The sequence below is a fragment of the Rhea americana genome, unplaced genomic scaffold, assembly GCF_003343005.1.
Source record: "Rhea americana isolate MKP2758 unplaced genomic scaffold, rheAme1 scaffold_288, whole genome shotgun sequence".
Taxonomy (NCBI): Eukaryota; Metazoa; Chordata; class Aves; order Rheiformes; family Rheidae; genus Rhea; species Rhea americana.
Genome location: NW_028186410.1, coordinates 871,350 through 894,873, shown reverse-complemented (window position 1 = coordinate 894,873; position 23,524 = coordinate 871,350). Strand labels below are relative to the sequence as shown.

The following is a 23,524-nucleotide window of genomic DNA, read 5'->3' as shown; positions in this document are numbered from 1 at the left end:
GAATTTCAATTGTGTATTAAYTGAGGCCTTTATCTCCCCATAAATAGGTGATCAATTTGATGACTTAAGTACTTTCAGAGTTTGTGTGACAGAGCACTAGATTAGAATCTGGTATTTACCATTTCTGAATTAGAACCATTGTGCAACTTCATAGCTTTTTCCTGTACATTTCCTATAACTGCATCTGCGCAGAGGGCAAGGGATATTAGGACCACACCTAATATAAGAAAGCAAGAAAAAAATATATGTTCAGAATATTTATCAACAAAACAGAGTAGTGATAAAAACCACTTTGTATTTATTCTGAAAAAAACTCAGGAATAAGTAATAAAAAAATCTTTATATCATATTCCAAAAGTCAACAAAACTACTTGGTTACACTGATATAAGTTTTAACAATTTATGAAGCATTTATTTTCCTGGTTAAGTCCAGAACATTATGTGTGTCTAATCTTGACAGAAACATCTGGGCATCGCTGAAACACAAGTTAACCGTAATTTATGCAGTAATAAGAGTGATAGAATATAAAAAAGTAGTACACTTTATGAAGATAAATTATATCCTGTTAAGGAAGAAATGTGAGATTATTTTCTCTGACAAAGGACAAAATATACCATGCATTTAACAGTGAAGTATATTAATGATAGAACAAATGCAGTAGACYTCATAGTGAAAAATCTTCTATTGCTAAAGTATTCCTGTTCAAAAAGTACTGTTCAGGTACAAACTCCATGTTTTTATATTGTCATACTTAAAGTCACTGTGTAGTTAATAATGTAATCAGYTTTCCAATAACAAAAATTATTAACTATCCATGCCAGTCACAATTCATTTCTCAACCTCTAAACTTTGATTCTTTCATGACTGTAGCAACCGTTGCATTTAACGTTGCAAGAGGTTGAAATTAATGATGCACATAAGTGAAATCCCAGTTTTAACAAAGTTTACAACATGACATTAACTTGCTGCACAAGAGATCAGTAGTTAAAAATCATGTCTACTGTATATTCTAGTCTCAGTTTCTTAAAAATCATAAGTATCAGAAGAACGATAAGCAGAAGACAAGAAACAACCAGTACAGTACTTTATATTCTCAAAATCAGAGATCTCAAACAGGCATTCTGATAGACCAAATGGCCAATAAAATCCTGTCAGACAGACAAAACAAACCAAAAATCTCCCTAAACTTTTCTGAAATAAAAGGTATAACGTATTTAAAACAAGTGAAGCTTAACACAGTATCTCATTGGTAAAYTGCTAAATAAAAGTGATTTTCTAAGCAAGCTTCTTTACTCAGGAACCATTCCCTCTCCCAGACTAGACGCATGCTGCTGAAGCAACGCAAAAAGACTTATGTGGACAGCTCTTCACTACTCAAGCTTATCAGGCATTGATGAGTCAATAGAAATGATATAGTAGCATGAATACTATTTGTTACGCTAGAGACTACAGAATAGAGATATTAACCGCATGAAATCAGCTCTGGTCCAAAGGTCTATTACTCTAATGCAGCAACAGCCTYGCTGCAGATGACTTAGGTAAAGCGACCAAGTATCTTTCCACCTGCGTTCTCTACCATGCTGTTTCCGGCAAGACTTAAAGGGCCAAGCACATCACAGAACAAATGCACGGGCACAGCACTGGATTGAGATGAATCAGTTATTTGGGATCTGAAGTGCAAGTGAGAATAGAAGACAGTTATGGAGGGACAAGATGTATGCTACTATTATGTATGTATACATGCTGGMATAGGAGAGAAAATTGTTCCACTCTTACTGGAACAGCACTGCATTTGGGAAGCAGTGGCAAAAATCAGGAACAAGAGCAATAACATTATGCAGTATGTAAAGCATGAGTAAAAATTCTTGGAAGAACTGSTCCTAAACTAGTTCTAAAAAGGACAAGACCTGGATGACTTGCACCAACAACTTGTTGAGACACTACATTACATTGTATTTTACACTATTATTGTAATGCTTGAAGTTATTAAAATGCTAACACTGCAATAYGTTCACAAGTGTATACACAATTGGTCTCTTGCATAAGTTACTCAACAACACATCCTTGCACTTACAATCCCCACTGGGCAAATACGTTATTGAAGATTACTGAGACTATTGGAGTTTATCTGCCTACTAAGATCTGTTTAATAATCTGTGTTTTTTAAGCTTGCTGTACATAGGATTAGAAAACCACACTAGAGTTAACTAATGAAATAATATTATCTTAACAACAGTGAAGCAAGGTTTAGCTCAGTTGGTTAGAGCATGGTGCTGCTAATGCCAAGGTCGTGGGTCCAATCCCTGTATGGGCTACAGTAAGGGTTGGACTAGACGACCTCCAAAGGTCCCTTCCAATCTTACCAATCTATGATTCACACAGTGCACTAAAGCTAAGGACTAGTGTTCTAGGACAGAGGAATTCACACACAAGTCTTTTTTTTTTTATTGTTTCTTCACCAAAAAAGTTAATTTCCATTTATACCTGTAATATCAGAACAATGGCAATTTCTRTTGTACCAATGTTGCAAGATGGCCTCCTTCTGCACACTTCTCTCCTGGTCTGGTTTCTCTKTTGAAAATCCTGTATCTATTATTCATAGCTATTTAGACAACCTACCTCTGGCTCACCAATTTGATAGTACTAGTGGATATTTCTGAACTCTTACCACCAACCCCACCTTGAAAATATACAAATATGAGACTGCCTTGACACAGACCACAGTTACTGTTCACTTTGTTGACAAACTTTCTTAKGCAAACAAAAACTGTGGATTTTATTATTATTATTATTTTGCCCAACAATACTGACGTTGGATTTTGGAAGCATTAGAAAACAACAACAAAAAAAAACCACACAAAAAAAACCCAAAACACCCCCCCCACACACACACACAACTGGTAATATTCTTTATGGAACAATCTGGGCAAAACTGTTCATCCAGTTAATACTTTATACCTACTCATATTGTTTTCAGCATTTGCATCAGACAGTATTTTTTTCTGTTCAATTTCAGAGCATAGTTTTGCTTTCTTAGAACAGTAGCATGTAAACAGCTTTTTCCTTGACAACGAGCATGTTAATAGAATTTTGATGAAATCAGGCTARCTAGTTTGCATTTGAACAGTTCCAAATAAATGTATATAAACAACTAAGAGGAACTCTGAAACTATTAATTAAGTAGGCAGCAACATAAAGCAACTTAGTTTTTGAAAACTATCATTTTGAAGTTTAACACTTATTTTGCTGTTTATGTTTTCAAAAGCTTTAATATTCTTAAATACTTTGTTAGCTCTCTGTTTATGAAGATACTCTTCCTCTCCACTTTCAGTTCTTAATCTGTGATTTGCATTGGGGGAAAAAAAAGTGTAATTATTTTTAGAAAGTTTTTCTGCAGAGTGAGTGAGTGAGTGTAGTTTTCAATACGTCTTACCACTGGCTTTATACTTCAGTAACTCTGTACTTCTGCAATACCAGATTCAATACATTTCTTGTAGGAAGGATTTTAAGGGTTTTTATGGGTTTTTAAGAACCATCCATCTCCACAATTTATGCAAAAGAAGAAAATATCCAGCTTTACCACTATGAGAAGTTTCTTCTGGTTAAATTACATGATGTGGGAATAAAATAATGTAAAATAAGGAGCAATGGGGAATAGAGAAATACAGAAAATACCTCCTCCAAAGGTCAGCAGGATAGTTTAGAACCAGAGTCCTAAATGGAAATCCAGACTTTGGAATTCTAGACTTATATTCTATGTAACTTAAGTATATACAGATTTGTTTGAAATTCAAWATAAGTCAACAATGAAAGACAACCCTGTTTATCCTGTAAAAGATATTTAAAAGCTTTTATCTTGGGTTTTTCAGACCTTTGAGGATGTCAGCACTTTAGCTGCACATACGTCTGTGCCCTTCAATTGAGGAGGCAAGTTTCAAAGTCTTGAAAATTAAGTCATAGTATACATTTAAAATAATTCACATTTTACAAAATGAATTTATGAAGATAGGAATGCACTTAGAAACCATATGCTAAAACAGCTGTGATTATAACAAAACCAGAGTATCCTAGAACAACTACTTGCATATCAACTTCACATCATACTCAAAATCTGTATTTATTTTGTTAAAATGGCCATCCAGCTACACCACATACATATACAACATACTGTGTATTTAATGTGTAATTCACAGATTTTTGTAATTTCTGGCCTGGGCAATAGCACTAAAATGACATTAAAAGGTATGAAGTCTAAATTATGAACAAGACAAAAAATATAGTTTAAATGACATCACAAGTTCTTCCCATTAGACTACTACTTATCTCTAGAAGAAATAACATTTTGTGAGGACAAGAAGAGAGAATATTTAAGAGAGAATTTAATCATTATTTTTAGGAACAAAATTCTAAATTGATGCTTCCACTATTAAGAAATCATGAGCATCTGCTGCAACACTTACTATACCTCAACCTAAAATTTTAAATGAAAAAAAATACTAAAAGTAGACTATTCTAAAATCTTCTGCTCTACAGTACTAATCCAAACACTGGCCAAGTATATAGCATATATTTTTTTAGGAATAACTAATTCTTCCATGTCATTTGAGACAGAAGTTCCATAAAGTTTCTAAACATAAGATTGGAATCTTTTAGTTCTTATTTTATACAATATAGAGAAGTTAAATAGTGGGTACCCAGAGTTAGATCTGCAGTAAATGCAAAGTAAACAATTCTTGAAAAGACTGAAAGRTTTAACCAGAAAAATAAAACCCCTCACCCTTTTAAGGATTCAAAATGTTCAAATGGGATTATGACAAATTTATTTTAGTAACCCTATTCAGAAAAAATAATCTCCTGAGAACAAGGATAGGATATTTCAACCTAAAGGGTGACATTTTCAGAAAGTTAAGAACCTAAAAACTAAAGTTTTAAAAAAAATGCCTCTTYTGCCACAGATGTAGCCCTGCCAATACAATGACACAATGAAATCTGCATTTTCATTATGATACCTGAAAGACACTACACAAGAAACACTTAGATCCTTTATAGAATGCTTACTGTAGATAAAATAAGCATTTTGTGAAACTATAAAATATATCTTTACCTGTTAAGTTGAAGTTTGGTGCAACCGTGCTGTCAGCTAAAGTAAACCATATTAATCCAAGACTCATACACAAGGCAGCAGAAACATCTACAATGTTATAACGTTTTCCTACAAAAGCAATACAAAGAACATGAGTAAGGCTGTAATACTCAGTATTTTGTGTTTATCCTATCAGCAGGCTAAAAGGAAAAAATTGTTCCAGTGTCATTCTTCTGTTAAAGCKCATGGCCTAAAGTCCTTGCCTTTCATGGCCAGGATCAGCTTCCTCTACAGCAGCAATTCCTAACATGAAAGAAGGTATTTGCAGATGTTAGCTGATTTTTGTGGCCAATTTTAATTTTACTCTCACTGATGTGAAGTACATACTCCCTCACAAATCACCATCTCAGCAACTTCAAGACAGCTTGGATGCTTTCTGAAGACCACTTTCTCATGCAAGACATTTCAGCTGTTTTACTGATTAAAGAGAAGTCATATTCAAGCATTTAGTTGTCCAGTTGGGAACCAGTACTTTTAGAACCCTGCATTATTTTTCAGTTTGGGGAAAAAAGAACATGAAGGGGAGAGGAATAAGAAAGAGAGAAGGAAAACAGAAAGGCAGGAGCTAGAATGTCTTGTTCTAAGTAACCTGTTATTTTCTTCAGAAGACATAGCTTCTATATAAGTGTCCAAGGAAATTTTTCTAAGGAAAACTGACTGAAAAGTATTTCTCAACTTCTGAGAATATTACACATATAAAAACTGTGTCTGTATAATGTGTGCGCGTGTTTGTGCATGTGTATATACTCACACACACTACAAAGTTTTAGAAAGTGTTCAGAGACACTATTCCCTTAATTCAATGATACATAATGACTCTTAATAAAGGGTAAATAGCGTGTGTGTGCATGCATGCATGCGTGTGTGCATGTGTGAGTTGCATATAAAATTGTAAGGTTAACAAGCCTGGATAGAATGTTGTTTTCTTTAAATGCATTTACTGGCTCAGATAAAGTCCTCAGGAAGTTCAATTTTCTGTTGTGAGTAGAAGGACAGAACTAACTACAATAACAGAAATGAACCATTTTAGATTCCATAACACTTTCATACGCAGAATTTTATTGACTTAATGAATCCTTACGTACCACAGAACCAAAAACTTTCATACTATACTTAAAACTTACCACAACAGAAGCACTGAGGTATGTTTGTTCACATAATTATAGTGTTTCCTGCTACTTTCCAGATCCCTTCTTATGTTCTTGGAATATGAACAACAACTTTAGGATTAGGCATACAACATTTGTGTGTGCAGAATTAAAAAGAGGYGCATTTCTCATTAAAAACTGCGGGGTGAGGGGAAGAAGGACATGATTGTCTCCCAAGCAAACAAACAAAAAAATCTAATATTGATCTAACAGCAAAACTAACACTTACCTTGTATAAAAACCCCACCTATCATGACTGGAATCAGTTTACAGCACTTGAAGATGACTTGAGTAGGGTAATTCAGATATCCTAAAGAGGTATTTGACAAACCCATAGTTCCCACTGTTAAAAAGGCTATTATCATGTAAGTTTTTCCAGGAATTCTACAAAATATAAACATATAAATTTTGGTATTACAGACATGCTGCAATTCTAAAAGAGACTTAGCTTGGACAATCCAGATAAAAGAATAACTTCATATTAGAAATTGACTATTTTTCCCACTGATTTTCACCCCATAATAGAAACTTAATAATGCATGAAAATGACTGTTTTCAAATTTAATGTATTTTAATTACCTCTAATAATTTATGTTCAAATACAAGACTGTAAGATCTTCAAGGTTCATGAAGTATTCAAGCAATAACTCTTTAATCTCCTTCTGAGGAGGTATATTATTTACAAAAGAATCAAGACATAGGCTTTAAGTTATCTGGCAAAGGAGACACAGAAGGTTTGCATACCTAGATATTCTGAATCTCAGTCCTGTCATGGTCTCTGAGTCAATTTTTTTGGTGATGTTTCAGAAAAACTCTGGCATTTTTAGAGTGGAGAAAGTGGGAAAATGTAAAATTATTTAATTAAACTCTACAGAAATAAATGATAAGTGACTCAAGTACCCTCAGGTGACAGGCTCCTTGAACATTTTCAGATGTATTGTTTGATGAAATTATCACCTGATGACAGGTGATCCAGCAGTAATTTTTAATGACGACTGTGTTGTATTTGTGAAGTGACTTTCTGCATTATTGTGCATATGTTCAGCTAATTTTTCTGCATACTCAAAGCCAAATTAAGCAACATAAGGAGATGTCTTGCTGTAAAACCCTGTCTTATTCATAACTCAGTCTGTGATGTAGGCATACTCTGAGGCATGCAAGAAAAATAATTGTATAAGAAGATTTAAGAAAGACAGAATTCAAAATAAAAATTAGAGAACAGATTTTTAACATCTACAAGAGGATGCACAGATTAAAGAAAACAAAATGTAAAATATATTTAAGATCTCTCCCAAACAACTTACTTGGAGGGCCACATTACATAAAGTTTAGCAACTGTTTTGGTAATCAAAATATAAAGTATCAACTATAGAAAGCCAGACAGGTAGAAATTTTGCATTATCTGAAACATCTGAAAGAGTCAGATATCTCAAAATATAAGCTGTCAGTGTTTAAAATACAAATTATAATTTTTCAAAGTTGCATTGTTTCACTACAGAAAAATTCTACAACCTAAAATCAGTATATAAAATACCAGCGAAGGATGACTACAGGGAAGGAAAACTGAGTATGTTCAACTAAGAAATAATGATTTTAATGCACTTTTTTAAAAATTGCATACATTATGGCAGCTTCTTTCCAGGCTGCAAAGAACATACGGTTTGAAGGGGCTGTAGTTGGAGAGGGAATCRTAAGATTAGCCGCACCTAGTCAGATCAAACTACCTCATTTCCAAGGGATTCAAGACAGAAAGAATCTCCTTGCTCAAMTATATTGAAGAATGGTTTTGTGGCAAGGTATTTTGCATGGAACTTGAAATGAAAAAACATAAAACCTAGAAACAGCCTTTGAGGAAAACCTAAACGATCACATTGAACATGCACCAGACCTGTGATGCTCCAAGACACATAGCTTGCTAGAGGAACTTACTGCTGAAGAGGTACAAAGGTCTGAGGAAAATGTATTGCATGAGAAATGGCTTCAGGTGCTATGAAGTGCAGTCTGCCTGTTCTGGATATGATAACCCAAAGTAGCACATACATGAGTAGTCCGCACCAACCAGCTTTAGGATGGAAACTGCTCCATGACTGAGTCAAAATGGCAATACAGACACAGTCAACAAGACTACTTACGAGTCTGAAATCTACACAGGCACATTATGTGTTTATCTGCATGTTCTGTCAAGGTCAATGCCAAAGGCTTCAATTTATTTATTTTGCTTAAATATATAGAATATATTCTACATACTACTATGGAGCTGTACTTTAAAAGTGGCAGAATCTATGCTGTAAATAATCCTACTTTATATAATATCCAAGTACTGAAGCAGAAAGCTTCACATCTGGAAAGTTGTTTGTTTGTTCATATAAGAACCTCAGTTTAAAAGCATCCTAATTCCAAGTTAGTGATAGGACTTACCACTCCTTAGCTTTAACATAGTTATTCTCACAGTGCATCAAAGAGGGCAGCTTACCTTACACATATGAGAAAGTGAGACAACAAAAAAMCCCCGAAACAATAGGCCAAATGGCTTTTGCCAGATCCGAAAGGTTATGTAGGTAAAAGCAAAGAATTAAAATTCAGGAATTTCTAACTCTAATTYACTAACCACAGCATATTAGTGCAGTTCTGGGCTCCCCAGTACAAGAGAGACATAGAGCTACTGGAGAGAGTCCAGTGTAGGGCTACRWAGATGATCAGAGGGCTAGAACATCTGCCCTATGAGGAACGGCTGCGAGAGCTGGGCCTCTTTAGCCTGGGGAAGAGAAGACTGAGGGGGGATCTTAGCGGTGTGTACAAGTACCTGAAGGGAGGGTGTCAAGGGGATGGGGACAAACTTTTCAGTCATCCCATGGGACAGGACAAGAGGCAATGGGCAGAAATTGAAGCGCAGGAAGTTCCGCCTGACCGTGAGGGGGAATTTCTTCCCTGTGAGAGCAACGGAGCACTGGACCAGGTTGCCCAGAGAGGTTGYGGAGTCTCCTTCTCTGGAGATATTCAAGGCCCACCTGGAAGCAACCCTGTCTAATGTACTCTAGGTGACCCTGCTTGAGCAGGGGGGTTGGACTAGATGTTCTCCAGAGGTCCCTTCCAACCTTACTGATTCTATGACAGAAATTAAAGGGCACTAGTACACAGTTTGAAGACACATGTTGTTTTTTTTTACTAATCATAAGTTTATTTACGAAATATTTTCTAACACTGCCCAATAAGTTAGTTTAACTACGGAACTGCTACCAATGCCTCACAATATTCAAACAACAGATGTTAGATTTATCATACATACCTTCTCCTTTTGTCCTGAATCAATTGCAATTCTATTAATCCAAATATGGAATAAAATCCAAATTGCACTAAAGTAAGGTACCAACCAAAGGGTTTAAAGCCTTCTACTGAAAATATCAGTTCCTATAAAAACAAAAATACACCAAGGTCATATGCATTTACAAAACAGTAAATCAAAATAAAATCCAGAAATTTATTTTTTCTTCATATACATGCAAATCTATCCTTTACAGCTATTAATTATTAACTAGAATTCACCTGCCACATATTTTTTAGGACTTGCAGAGTACTGAAAGAGACAATTCAGTTTCTGCAAAATACAATGAGAAAATTTATTGCTGAAGTGAAAATTAATGGTCTGATTCCTCAAGGGAATACATTTGATCCATGAATATTCATCTCAAATTATAGATGGTTTCCTGTCTGCTTTTCACTTGGTTTTCTATTCATTTATTCAGACTAACTTTGTTTTTAGCTAGAGTTTATAAATAGMTCAAAATAATTAAATAGGAACTTTCTCTAAAAGACAATTTTACTGGTGATCTTTATTTCTTAGGGACATGCACTTAATATTTTGACTGTCTACATTAAATAGCTCTTGTGAGCTTGTAAATTAGTGAGTTATATGGATATTTAAAAATCAGAGAGATTTTTTAATGGAAAAATATACACAGTGCATAAGGAATTATGTAGCTGTGTCAATTAGAGGCAGAGATAGCAGCAGGGCTTATAGTTTTAAAAACCCCAACTGCCTAAATATTTTCCTTTTTAAGATTCTGCTTTCAATTACTGACAACTTTGTCAAATAACTGTTTAGAATTTTTTTAACAAGCTTCTTGGATGTTTTTGAAAACAGCACTAGAAAAATATGACAATTTGACAAGTTCTGAGAAGATTAAGCTGAATTTCAAAAAAAAGGAACAGAAATGCAACTGGTCAAGATGAGAGAAAAACAGTTAGCAGAAATAGAAATACTTCCAGAAATGCTTAACTTGAACTGGTATAAAACTTAGTATTTGTCTAAACATTACTCTTCTGCTTAACAACCATATTTCAGCCTGCTCAAGCATTAAGAGCAGAGAGAAAAACAAGCTATTACTATTGTAACGGACTTGCTGAACTCAAGCTGATCTAAAGGTTTCAACTTCARTAAGGACTTACATGCAGTCAGTATGGTGGTACAGTTCATTTATTTTTAGAAGACTATGAAATCACATACGTTTCAATATTGTTTTTAATATATATTTTTGTAAGTCATGCACATAGGAGTTAAAAAAAGAAAAAACAAAGTCCAGTTCAACCAAACCTCACAAAGAGTAAATTCATAAATTATACACTTACTGCCCTTAACTTCTGAAACCTTGACTTTGCAATTGATATTTGTTTTAGATGCCTTTACATATTAAATTAGCTACTACATTATTATGCTATTAAAAAGAAAGTGGAGACATAGGGGAAGTGGCCTAAGACACAAGTTCATAGCATTTACCTGTAAATATCCGTAGATTAGATAAAACATAAAAACTCCAGAAACACAGATGAAAAATTGAGTAGGCTTGTTAAATTTGCTGAGATTCATGCCAAGAACTATAATGTCATCTACTGATTTGATATGAGGTGACATAGCCTGAGATTTGGAAGGTACACTGATGGAAATATATTTTCTTGACGAATTAAATTTCAGATCCATGATTCCTAGGTCGCTGCATCTGGTGCTACTGTTATGTTCTTTCTGTTGTTCTTCCTCGTTTTGTCCTTTGTCTGAAAGCTGAAAGAAATGCCAAAGTCAGATAAGACAAAACATACAACCTTCCAACAAGAACAGTAAACAAGYGTGGAGTTTATACAGAAAATGTAAAGGTTCAAGGCTTCCTTTCTGCTGTCCAAAGCTAAAAGGCCTCTCAGCACGCTTACTTCCATTCATGTGGAAAGTAGCACTTCTATACTGCCACCCCCACCCCCCCCAAAAAAAAAAAAGGCAACAGTAGAAGAACAGCCTCTGTTTCACAACAGCTCAAAGCAGCTTTTTTATGTTAGCACTAAGAGGAGTGACTGCTTGAGACAGAAGTGATCTCCATACTCATACCATAATGAAAGTAAGGTATGGAGGCACTGCAGTTCTGTCTAGTTTACTTCATTTTCACAGTAGGATATACCAAATTACCCTATTATATATGAAAATTTGCTAAGAGCTATAGTCCTGAGTCTGTGATTGGTTACAAGTGTTGAACTAAAAGAACTTCTGACTCGTTCTCACTTTGGCTCAGTATTTCTTATACATCTTTAAGAAAAAGGACATGAAGATAAAAACAAAGATTAAGAAGCTAGCTAGAAAGAATGTTTATCTGATAAATTATATAGAATAGCAATACCTTTAACATTAACCACATGTAGCCATTTCCACATGTAATGTAAAACAAAACTGGATGRCTGAAGCCCAGAGAAGGAATTCAGCAGCTCACTAGATTGACAGGCAAATAATTCTTTTCTACAGTTCAGCGGAGAGTGTGATGTTTTAGGTAGCAGTTTTTCTTTTTTCCTCTCCCCTGCTCCCCCTTTTCTTCTTTTCAGCCTCAAGCTGCACAAACTGGTCAGTCAGTCCTCCCATGATTTTTAGGTGTAGGTCAGCAGCTAGTTCAGTCAGCAGTCAGTAATTAAATTTTATTTAACTATTTAATGTTTTATTTTCTGCAACTCAAAAATACTTCTCATCCCACATCTATAAAAATTCCTTTTCTCACAATTTTCAAATGGCAAGTATGCTAACATATGAAAGGCAGATCATGTCACCTTAACCCAGTATCTTCCCTTGAATTTATTTTCCAGGCAAAGAAAATACAGCAAGTCTAGTATACACAGACCTCAGTGAGTCATTATGCAATATGAAAAAAATTACAAGTTTAGGTGAAAAATGAAGGATTAGTATAAAACTCGCCATGCCATTAAGTTTTCTTTTCTGATACAACCTAACATCGGGCTAGAATACGATTCCTACTGAAGTTCAGAAAGAACAGCTTAGGGACTATAATAACAATTTGGGACCCACGATAACAATTCCTGCTTAAATTCAGAGCTCCGCAGTTGAAAACCAAAGCAGGAGATAGAAAGCTCACCCTCACGGATTTTTAGTTAATCACAAAATGAGGTGGCCATTAAAAGAAGGGTGTGTGTGGGGGGTGTCAGGGAAGAATAAAGAAAAGGTTAAGCAGCCTCGTTTCAGCACAGATAGGAACGATGGGACAGAGTGTACCCTCAGCAAATTTTCTAAYGATACAAAAATGGTTGTGTTGCCATTCAAAGGGACCGCAACAGGTGGGGAAAATGGGCAGAGAAGAACCTCAGGAAGGTCCACAAAGGGAAGTGCAAAGTCYCGTGCCTGGAGAGAAACAGTCCCATGCACCAGGACAGTCTCAGGACTCACTGGCTGGAGAGCAGTTCTGCAGAGAAGAACCTGGGTGTCCTGGTGGACAAGCTGATCATGAGCCAGGCCCTCTCAGCAACAAAAAGCAATGATACCCCCTGGGTTGCATTAGGCAAGGCATTGCCAGCAGGTTGAGGGTAGTGGTCCTTCTCCTCTGCTCAGACACTGCGAGGCTCCTAGGCCTCCAGCACTTGAAATGCTGTGTCCAGTTCTGGGCTCCTCAACACAGGAGGAATACAGAGCCACTGGAGCAAGTCCAGTGAAGGGCTACTGAGGTGAATAAGGGACTAGAGCATTTTTCATACGAGGAAAGGTGGAGAGAGCTGGGAATGTTTAGCTGAGAAGAGAGAAGATTGAGGTAGGATCTCATCCATGTGTATAAACGTCTGAAGGGTAGGTGTAAAGAGGATGAGGCCAGATTCTTCTCAGAGGTGCTGAGCAAAAGGATTAGGCAATGGGTACAAACTGAAAAACAGGAAGTTCTGTTGCTCCCTACAAAGAAAACTTCTTTACCTTAAGGGTGATTGAGCACTGGAGCAGAGAGGTTGTGGAGTCTCCATCACTGGAATTATTCAAAAGCCATCTGGACACAGTCCTGGGCAGCCTGCTCTAGGTGACCCTGCTTGAGCAGGATGATTGGACTAGATGATCTCTAAAGGTTTCTTCCAACCTTGACCATTCTGTGAAGTATCAGCATCATCCTACAAGGCACTAGTAAGACTATGTGGAATATCATTGCTCTGATCATCCTCAAGGAAAGATGAATTAAGAGAATAGCTGCAGAAAAGTGTTATCAGGATGACTAGGGGAATAGAGAGCCCACCTTATGAAATGAAATGAGATGACAGCTAAACTTGTTTAGCCTAGCAAAAAAAAAAAGTATAAAAAGGGGATGAACTTACTTTCAATAAAAGCATCACAGAGGTTACCACTAAGGAAGGAAAACAGCACTAATTTTAAGGACAGTAGCATGAGAACAAATGGGCATGAACTAATCATCCACAAACTTTACTAGAAATTACCTTCTGACTTCTCATCTATCAGCGTTCTGTAATAGCCTAAAAATAAAAGAAGAAACAACTCAACTGTTTTAAGATGAGAAGTTTACAGAAGTGATGATTTACACCTGTTAAGATCGGGTTTTAAAATCAAGCAGCTTCCCTTCAGTCCTGTTTATAGCATATATCCACTGAAGAAAGTATAGCAAAGATGCCTTCTGCAGACACTCAAGAATCCTTACTTGAGCATCAAAAAAAAGATTACTAAAACAATGTATGACTTATCCCTTTCCCCAGAAAAGGATGTGCTAGGTTAGGGCTCTAAATTTCAAGTGCAAGTAGTAAATCACTATGAAGACAGGGCAAGGTATTTAGAAATATATCCATTGTTGACATCTTGGCTGATCCCATGTTCTCATTAGCACCTGTTCAGATCTCTCCTAGCCAATGTACACTTTCCCTACATAGGGCATTTGTTAAGGTCACACTTTCTCAGCAGGATCAAGAGCTACTGAAATAATTTGAGTTTCATTTTTCACTTAAACAGTAACACAGAGAAGGCACAGTCATGTACTGTTATGTGTACTTCTGGCGTCCCACAATACGGTGAACTGTACAATACATACTTTTGTACCTAAGTTTTCCACTTTTGCCACTACTTCAGGTATTATTTAATAGCTGCATCAGTGGGACAGAACACCAGAGCTAGATCAGAAGAAGTAGAGAACAGAGAGTAACAAGTTTATTATACAGTTTTGAATTTTCAACTATTTATATTCAAACTGTTTAATCAGCAGCAATATCAGCTTTTATGATCTATCCATATAGCCTTCTGAAGATTACTAAGTCTGCCACTAAAGCAGTAAGAAAGAGAGCTGATAGCCATGCTCAAGGGTGTCCCCAAGATGAGGCATAACAACTGTTTTGCCTGTATTRTCTTCTAAATTAAACAAAAAAATTGATCATGATCCAGAAACACTTCAAGAGAACACTGYTTAAAAACTGGAGAAACAGTAAATATATGTACCCATTTGAAAAACTCTACTGCAAGTGATTTCATTACCAACAGTGATGGAACACTTCTGATGGCCATTACGACTTCTCAATTTGTTCTTTTTTTTTTTTATAAAAAAGCATCAAAAATGCTATTCATCATCCTCCCACTAAAATCTCTTAAGTAACTGATCCATTTTTTGAATAAACATGCAGCAAAAATCCATTTAAGAATCTAGTAGCTTCTCTTAAGTCTCCCTGATTTACGTAACATAGCACACTCCTCTCCTTTTCTTCTTGTTGGTGTAAAACAAAAAATAACACATTCCTTACATTGAAGATACTTTTTGCTTTTTCCCCTTTCAATAAAATCCTAGGCAGAACAAGAAGACTTTAACCTAATGCAGTGGTAAAGAAATAAAAGAAATAGTTCAGGCTGATTAATGCATAGAAAAGAAGCAAAAGGTAAAAGCAAGATTTCTTTAGCTTCTGAAAAGTTAATGACTTGCAACAACAATCATGGAAGAATATTTTAAGTGACAGAGGGATTTTTTTTTTTTTTTTTTAATCCTGAAGAGTATCCTTTTAAAAACAGCCTATGTGGAAGCAGGCTGTGAACTTCAGCTCCACAACTTCACCTGTTTCACAGAAAGAAGCACCTCAATACTTTTTCAGGCAGATCACTTGCATGAACTGCCCCAGGCAATGGCAGACCTAAATTCCAACCCCAGCCCTGACCAGGACTCATTTCCTTTGGAACCAATTCCACAAGCGCCTGGTAGGCATAGCCGGAGCAGACAATATAACAGCAGCTCCCCGCAAGGATGCTCCAGGTTGCAGGGCCTCAAAAACACACATCCGCTGGAAAACGGAAYGAAACCGTTGCTTAGCGGTGGGTACCTGGCTCCTGCCCAGAAGGCAGGAGAGGGTCAGGGAGCAGAGTGACCCCCTGCTTCCCGCGCCTCCCTGGGCGGGGTAGGTCGGGCCTACGCCACCGTCCGACGTGGCTGTCCCAGCACCTGCCACCGCCCCGGGCATGGGGGAAGGGAGGAGGAAGGGAGTGGAAGGACTCTCTGCTCGCCAGCCCGCGGGGCCCGGCGCAGCACGAGACACCTTCCCCTGCGGCCGAGCCGATCCCGCCCGCGAGACAGAACCAACCGCCCCCGCCGGGCCGGGCCCGGCGCCCACTGCTCACCGCCGCGCCCATGGCACCCGTTACCGGGCGACGCTCCCCAGGAAGCGACCCCGCCTCCTCCCGCCACGGCCCGGGGCGTGAGGAGGGGCAGCCCCGGCCCCGCCCCCTACCTGTCGGCACCGGGGGGGGGCGTGCGGGGAGGGGCCGGCGACAACYACCCGCCGCCGCCGCCAACCACCGCGGCCCCGGCGCCGCGCTCCCCTGCTCTCTGTCCCCGCGCGCCGCCGGAAGTGCCGAAGGGGGTGGCTGGGGTCAGTGCGAACACCACGCGCATCGAGCGAACGCCGCTCGCTCGGCGCTCCTCTACTCGTCCTGAGGCCCGTCGGCGCGGCCGCTTGCACCGCCCCGCTCGCGGSTCGCCCCTCCCCCTGGGGGGCGGGGCCTCCGCGGGGACCGCCCGCCCCTCCGCGCTGGCGTCGGGGCCGCGCCGCGGGAAGGCGGGGGTGTTGGGGCACCCTCTGCCCTCCCCCGGGCGCTCCCGGGGAGGCGTGCTGTCCCCCTGCAGGAAACCCGCGAGGCACGGGCTTCCCCGGCGTGGGGGAGCCGCACCGAGCGGCAGGAGGCTCGCTCTAGCTTCACGGCGCCTGCTACAGCGCTGCAGGGTCTCCCGGCGGCGAGCGGCCGCCCCGCAGCGGTGGGGGAGCGGCCGCAGGGCGAGCCCCCGTGCCACGGGACAGGTGGGGGAGGCGGGGCCAACGGCCGCCGCCAACCGCCGCCCTCGCGCCTGGCGGCGGCAGATTCTTGCGATCCGAAGGGTCCGGAGTGACGGCTCTGCGGTGGTGAGGGGCGTCTGTTCGGGTGGCTTAGGTGGACGCTGCTTCAGGTCCTCCGTGAGCAGGACGATCTTAAAACACTCAGAAAAAACTCGGGGAAAAAATACGGTTGTATTTCACGTCACAGTGAAATCAAAATAGTCGGTTCCCTAATAAAGTTTGATATTTTCAATGAGTTCTGTTCCATTTGGCTAGTACTCTTGATAAGTATTAAGTCCCCGCGTGAAACTGGCTTCGTAAAAGTCACAAAAATGCGTTTAACTCTGCAGGAAGACACTTTCGTGATCTTTTCGCATGAGACTCCAGAAAGAAAATCAAACGTTAAATAACAACAAGAAAAAAGGCAAATGAAAGCAATAACAGCAAAAGGCATAAAGAATATAACAGCCAAAACAACCAGGTAAAAGGCTTAGAAGGAATGTAGCTGAAGGCATTTTTGTGAAAATGCATGAATTAGATACAACTTGAAAATATATGAAGTTAGTTATTAATCATACTAGGCCATGAAATGGAAGTGTTGTGTTTCTAGTAACAATGTGCAAAAAATACTTAACATTTATATATAGATATATATGTGTGTATATAGAAAAATATATATAAATTTTATAYATGAACTTCCTGTAGTGTTTGGGAAATTCAGAGTTCTGTTCACAGAGTTTTAAAAGTTTTATCTTTGCCAGAGCACAATAAATCAGTATGTGTTATAGATATTACTGACAAATAACACCCACCCACCATTAAAGTTAGCATTTTTAGGATCGTTTTTAAGTGCCAAACACCAAAAACAAAGTGTGTGCTTGAGGCTGACTTTAAAAAAAAAACTTAAAAATCTTTCAGCAGAATGGCTTTCTGGGAAGAGATAGCTATTAGTAGTTGCTAAGAAAATAGAGCAACGATCTTGTTGAGAGGTTCTAGTGCTTCTGGGTTTGGGTTTTATTTGTTTAGGTTGAGGGATTTCGCATTTGGCAAACCGTGATAGGGGTAATGCTTTTTGCTGTCTCCATAAAGAAGTAACTATCCCAGTAACTCGAGTAAGTATATGCAAGCTTTCTCATGGTCAGTACGGATTTCCTAGCTTGCTATAGCTAAATTCTCTAAACATGTCATGCTTAATGATCTCTCCTATTATTGATATAGTAGAGTGATCACTTCTCTACCATCTTGTTTTTTTTCAGCTGCTACTAGGTGTGGAAGAGGTGTCAAAATGGAAAATGTGCTTGTGCCGTTAATGACAACAAAGCACCRTCCATGCTAAGTTTGGACTTTGATGAGTGCTGGTGAATGTGCTGGAATGACTGAGTAGAGGTAGGCAGATAGGAGGAAAAAACAAACCATGCTACTAAATAGGCTGAGTAAGTAACCTGTAATTGGAATGAAGAACCTGAGGGTGTAGAGATATTGTCTAAGAAGAAGGTTGTGGAGAGGCACACTGGCAAATGTAAATCTGGTGTCACTAATGTTTGAGACTTTACAGTCTTGTTGTTGTTTTAGTGTAAATTTTATTGAGAAATGTATGAATTTGACTGCTTAATTTAGTTGTCAAATGTCTTCTGCCTGTTCCTGAAGAATACATTTTTTTTCCATTTCTAGTGCAATATTCCATTGCCATTACCCAAATTCCATCATTCAACTTGGCAAAAGTTCCGAGTAGGGTGTATACTGGTGAATGTATTTTTTAAATAAAGTGGAAGAATGGACCATGAGTAGGATATTTATTATTGATCTCTCAGATGTTTTCACAGTCTGCAATATGAGCACATATGGATTACTGATAAAGCTGGAAAGTAAATCACATTTTCTTTTATCATTTTAAAAAATGAAGTTAGGACTTATGAAAGGTACTGAATTCAGTACTTTTCAGAATTCAGACTCTGGAGACTGAACTTCTCTGTTTATCCATGAAATAGGTATTGTACATCACTAGCAGAGGCAGTGGAAGTACCAAAGATCTCAAAATTCTCATGCTGCCTGTCTATGATTTTCATTCTTGAACAAGTGAAGTACCAAAGGGAAAGTTCACTCTGTGCACAAAGTAGAAACTTAATTTTATGGCTTTCTTCTAGTATGGAGAATAATGATGGTTGTAATTATTACTGACAGAAACTTTTGTTTGCTATAGTCAAAATTAGAAATGCCAACTTTATTGTGGTGGACCATGTTATTTTTCTGCCCTTGCCTAGATTGTTTCTGTATTTTCCTAATTTTTGAAACTCCTTGGATATAAGCATTTCAGATTTCTCAACTGTAAAATGATATCCATGTACCCATTCTCCATTTAGTGATTTGTGAATTAACTAGAACAGAGGTTTTTTTCTTGTTTGCAGAGGGAATGCAAATACAGAATGTTGCACGTCCTGCTTTTTGCTAGTAGATTATGGACAGTAATATGCTTGTAGCATAGTATGTTTTACTATTAAGATTTAACAGGGTAAAAGCTTCTGTGTATCTGCAAAAATTACCCACTACTGCAGGCATATTTCCTCATGAAACATGTAAATAGGCATAGCATTAGTGACACAAGTATGCACACATATTGTTACCTGACTAATAAATAAAAGAAGTTAATGAAGCAAAATAATGTATTTTTTCTTATGTTCAGCATGAAAAGCAAATTAATACTGCTTTCAAAACCTTTAAACATTCTCTCAGAGCGGTAAGTTTTTTTAGCTTTATATAAATTTGAGAATCTGCCATGTTGACTGAAACATGCTCTATGTAAATCAGAATGCGGTTTGTGACGCTTGGTACAGCTAACACCAGTGTAATTTACAGCTTCTAATGTCTTTGCCAAAAATGATGGGATATTACACACAAAGCTTTCTATTTTTATATAAATCTTACTTTGGAGTTGCACACAAGATGACTAAGTATTATGCAGAAGTTAGTATTGGTTAGATAAAAGTGTTTTTTGGCTGTCAGAACTTGTCTGCTGAGTTTGTGGGAATTAGATGAATGTGGAAACTTGATTGACAAAAGAAGAAATGGTGTTTATCTTCATAGTTGGGGGGGGGGCAGTAGCAATGGTTCCCTTCTCCTACTGATGAATATAATGCTGTTTTTAATACTGTAGTACAGTACATTTCAGAGTAAGATTTTCCTACCAGCTTTGTACAGATTTTTACTGCTGTTAYTCTTGGAGTGTGCTGCTGCAGAATGAGAACAAAATAAATGAGGCACATACAGAAGAAAGACTTGCTTGTTTTTTGCTGGAAATGTTGTTTTAAATTAGGTGTATGTTCCTGTCCAAGCTGAGGATACCTAGTCAGGTATCACAGTATTAATGAAATTTTTGAAAGGTCATATTTTACCCTGTAAATGTATATTCTGTAATAGATGTTTTCTGAATCTTTTCCTGACATTTTCTACACTTAAGTTCTGGCTGAGATGATTTTTCTTAGCCTAATTCTTAAATATTTTTAATGTATACCATGTAGTATTGCACTTTACTAAATTGCAGTTTCAACAGTAACAAAAAGCTCTATGATTATAGAATACCTCATTTGAAATGTCTGATACCTCACTTTATATTCAAGCTATTGTTTCTAGAATTATAAACTTAAATTAAGTTCTGCCTCTGCCATTACAAAGTACTGTAATACTGGTTTTTAAATTTTTAAATTGCACTTAAAACATGTTACCGTATGACTAGACATATAATCTATTAAGCGTTGATAACTCTCTAGATATGACTTCATTATTTCTGCCTTGTCACTGGTGCATACACATGCTACAACTTAGAAACCCAAATAATATGTAATTTTTTCAGAAAGAGTGGTTTTGCATATGTATATTTTATCATTTGTTTGGAATAATATCATTGAAAATTTTGCACTTAACTGATTTGCTGTTAGGAAATTTGTTGTGCTTAAGGCAAACTGTATTCAAATTGCTTTGAAATCTGTTGAGGAGGTTAAAGTAACATTACCAGTCAGTTTAGGTCACAAATAGTCTTCTTTAAAATAACTTGTTTTTATTCATAGGCAGTTCTGAGCAGACAGTAAGACCCAGATTTGACTGTGTTACACTTATGACACTCCAGACTGAGCAAGTGAAAGCTGTTCCACTGTGCCTAGTAGTCTTTTGTTACACCGGAGACAATGGCAGAGTAAGTACAAAGAGGGCAGGTTAATTGATTTTCTATTTAAAAACTTYTTGCTGTCCTATCACATGTTGTTTATAATAGTTTGTGGCCTTCTAGGCTATATATAATAGGGAGTTTCATGGCTGTGCRAAGTTTGAATTCGGGCTCTGCTTCTGCAAACTGAAGATGTGGTGGAAGTATTTTCTTGAGATGTACGATTTGGACAGTTTGCTGGATAAGAATACGGAATTTTATACATCCTAAAGATAAATGATGTGCACTGTGATGACATATGAAATGGGAGCTCTGAGCTTGAGAGTTAATCCAAGAACAAGTATTGGGCCAGATCAAAGGTCAATTTAGTCACCCTCCTTTGACATAGTAGGGAAGAGCATAATAACTGGGGACACATTAAATAGTCCTTCTCTTAACATAGCCTTCTAACTTTTGGTAGTAATTTGTATGGAGTTTGTCCAGATTGTTTAGTAGCCACTATGAGAAATTTCTTCTCTCACTTTTTCTATTTTGTGGCTTACATGGCTTTGAAGCTATTTGAGTTTTTGAGTTTCATAACATTSAAGGAGACGCCGTGGAGAACTTAAATATATCCCAGCTGAGAATGTGTTTTGGGACATAAAATACAGTAAAGGTTGTGAAATAGGTAAGTGGAGACATGATACAGTATTGTGGGAGTGATAAATGAACTTCAAAGGGAGACGTTTGACAAGCAAAGTATGTTCCTGGAAGAGAAAATAATTAAAATTGTCTTGGTGAAAAGTAGTGCTGGAAAGGAAGGATTGGTATTACTCAGAAAAAGGAATGAAGAGCATGAGGTCTGTTTCAGGCTTCTGGTTGGCGGCTTTAGGGAGAGAATAGGTTTGTACAAACATGGCTGGAGAATGATACCTTGAGATAAACATCAAAATATTTTCTATTTTCTATTGTCTATTGTTTTATATTGTTTTGAAATAAATTTGAATAATAAATCTGAAGCTTCTGAAGCTCATTTATCACTGTGTTTTAATTTGGCTTAAAAGGGGATTGAAATAATTTTTATGTTTCAATAGTTTCTTCTGCTGAATTAGTTAATAATATTAGTTAATAACTTGGGTCAAAGAACTCCATATACCTTGCTGATACGCTAGAAAAATTGTCGGCTGGGAATTAGTCACAATAGCAGTTAATAGCAATATACTATATTTATTACTAAAGACTTGGTGCAATAAATAATGAGTTTTATGTGTATTCTCAAGTTTTCTGAAGGCAAAAAAGATTTGTGAAAAACACCTTAACATAATATAATTTGAAGAAACTAACATGTTACACATGGGAAGGTTTTGAAATGAATTCTCACATCATTTGTTTTGTATTCATGGGTGTTTTTGTGATACTTTTATAATGGCTTGTGTGAGTACCTTGCAAATACAAATTAATGGATAAAACAGCACTCCTGTGAAGCAGAGATTTGTGACCATTTTATTGTCATCAGAACTGGTATGCTGCAAAGTGCAATGATATACCCAAGATTATCTGCACTTCAGTGGGTGAGGTAAGAGTGATTACAGATCTTCTTATTTCAAGTCTTCCTTTTATTTTACAATGATAGCAAAGTTGTGATCTTTTTTTTTTTTTTGCAAAAAATTCTACATTGTAATTAAGCTACTGTAATCTCTCTATCTTGTGTGTATTTGGACAGATCCATATAGCACACTAGGGCAAAGAGTCTCCACTTAAAATGTTTTATGGTTAAACTATTTTTTCTCTATGCCAAATCAACATAAAACTTTATCTTCAGTACATGAAAATATATTTTGGAAAGTATGGCACATGTACTGTAGTAGCAAGAGAATTCCTCGTCAAAGATACTGTCCGTCAATGGATGAGGTCCCTTTTGGACTGCTTGGCTTAGCTTCCTGTCATTCTGTTCGTGAAAAATTCAGTTCAATTTCCGCAACAGGCTGGTGATAAAAAATGTAACTTTTGTAACTGTCAGCTTCACTCTCTGGGATCTTCTTTGCTTCCAAGTTGCGTTCTGGTTTGCTAGAATTTAGGATTTGGTGTCATCAGTACTATTTTCTGCTATAGGAGATAGCTCATGTATAATTTTTCCACATTGTGGAACTGATGATATGCAAGTGATTTGTTAAGCATGTTCTTCTATACAGTTCACTTACTTGCCATATTTCAACAGGCCAAAGGAAACCTTTGGGTAGCCTGATGATTATTGTTAACCAGGTGTCTGGACCACTGGTATGGGCCTGCAAGAGCATTGCTTTGTTTCTAAGTACTTATGTTAATCTGAAACCTTAGCATTCAAGATCTTACCTGCTCTTCTACACTAAAAGGGTGTAAAGACAGTGCAAATGAGTAAGACACCTTTATTAACCTGAGAAATGCCTTTCATAAGGCAGCAGTATGCTGTGTGCTTTTAAGTCTGATCATATGATCARTGTGTGGCTGTTGACAAAGAAAAGCCATGGGCCAGC

The 23,524-nt window shown here is 37.6% G+C and overlaps 1 protein-coding gene across 7 annotated transcripts in view; it reads right to left on the bottom strand.

Moving 5' to 3' along the window:
- SLC35B3 (solute carrier family 35 member B3) overlaps nt 1–16,420 on the bottom strand; it is a 28,717-nt gene extending 12,297 nt beyond the window's left edge. The window contains exons 1-6 of one of the 7 annotated variants that reach the window (XR_014896349.1): nt 11,950–12,176; nt 11,067–11,345; nt 9,579–9,700; nt 6,522–6,676; nt 5,106–5,213; nt 120–217 (exon numbers count right to left, since the gene is read on the bottom strand). Coding sequence is in view for 6 of the 7 variants with exons in the window: in XM_085308951.1 (XP_085165077.1) it covers nt 120–217; nt 5,106–5,213; nt 6,522–6,676; nt 9,579–9,700; nt 11,067–11,345; nt 11,950–11,967 (780 nt within the window). In the remaining variant the exon portion in view is untranslated. Of the gene's footprint in view, nt 1–119; nt 218–5,105; nt 5,214–6,521; nt 6,677–9,578; nt 9,701–11,066; nt 11,346–11,949; nt 12,177–13,511; nt 13,604–14,622; nt 15,372–16,184; nt 16,244–16,294 lie in introns of those variants that run through there. The other 6 variants (XM_085308955.1, XM_085308952.1, XM_085308953.1 and 3 more) reach the window with 6 other exon arrangements.
- Between the last annotated feature and the right edge of the window lie 7,104 nt (nt 16,421–23,524).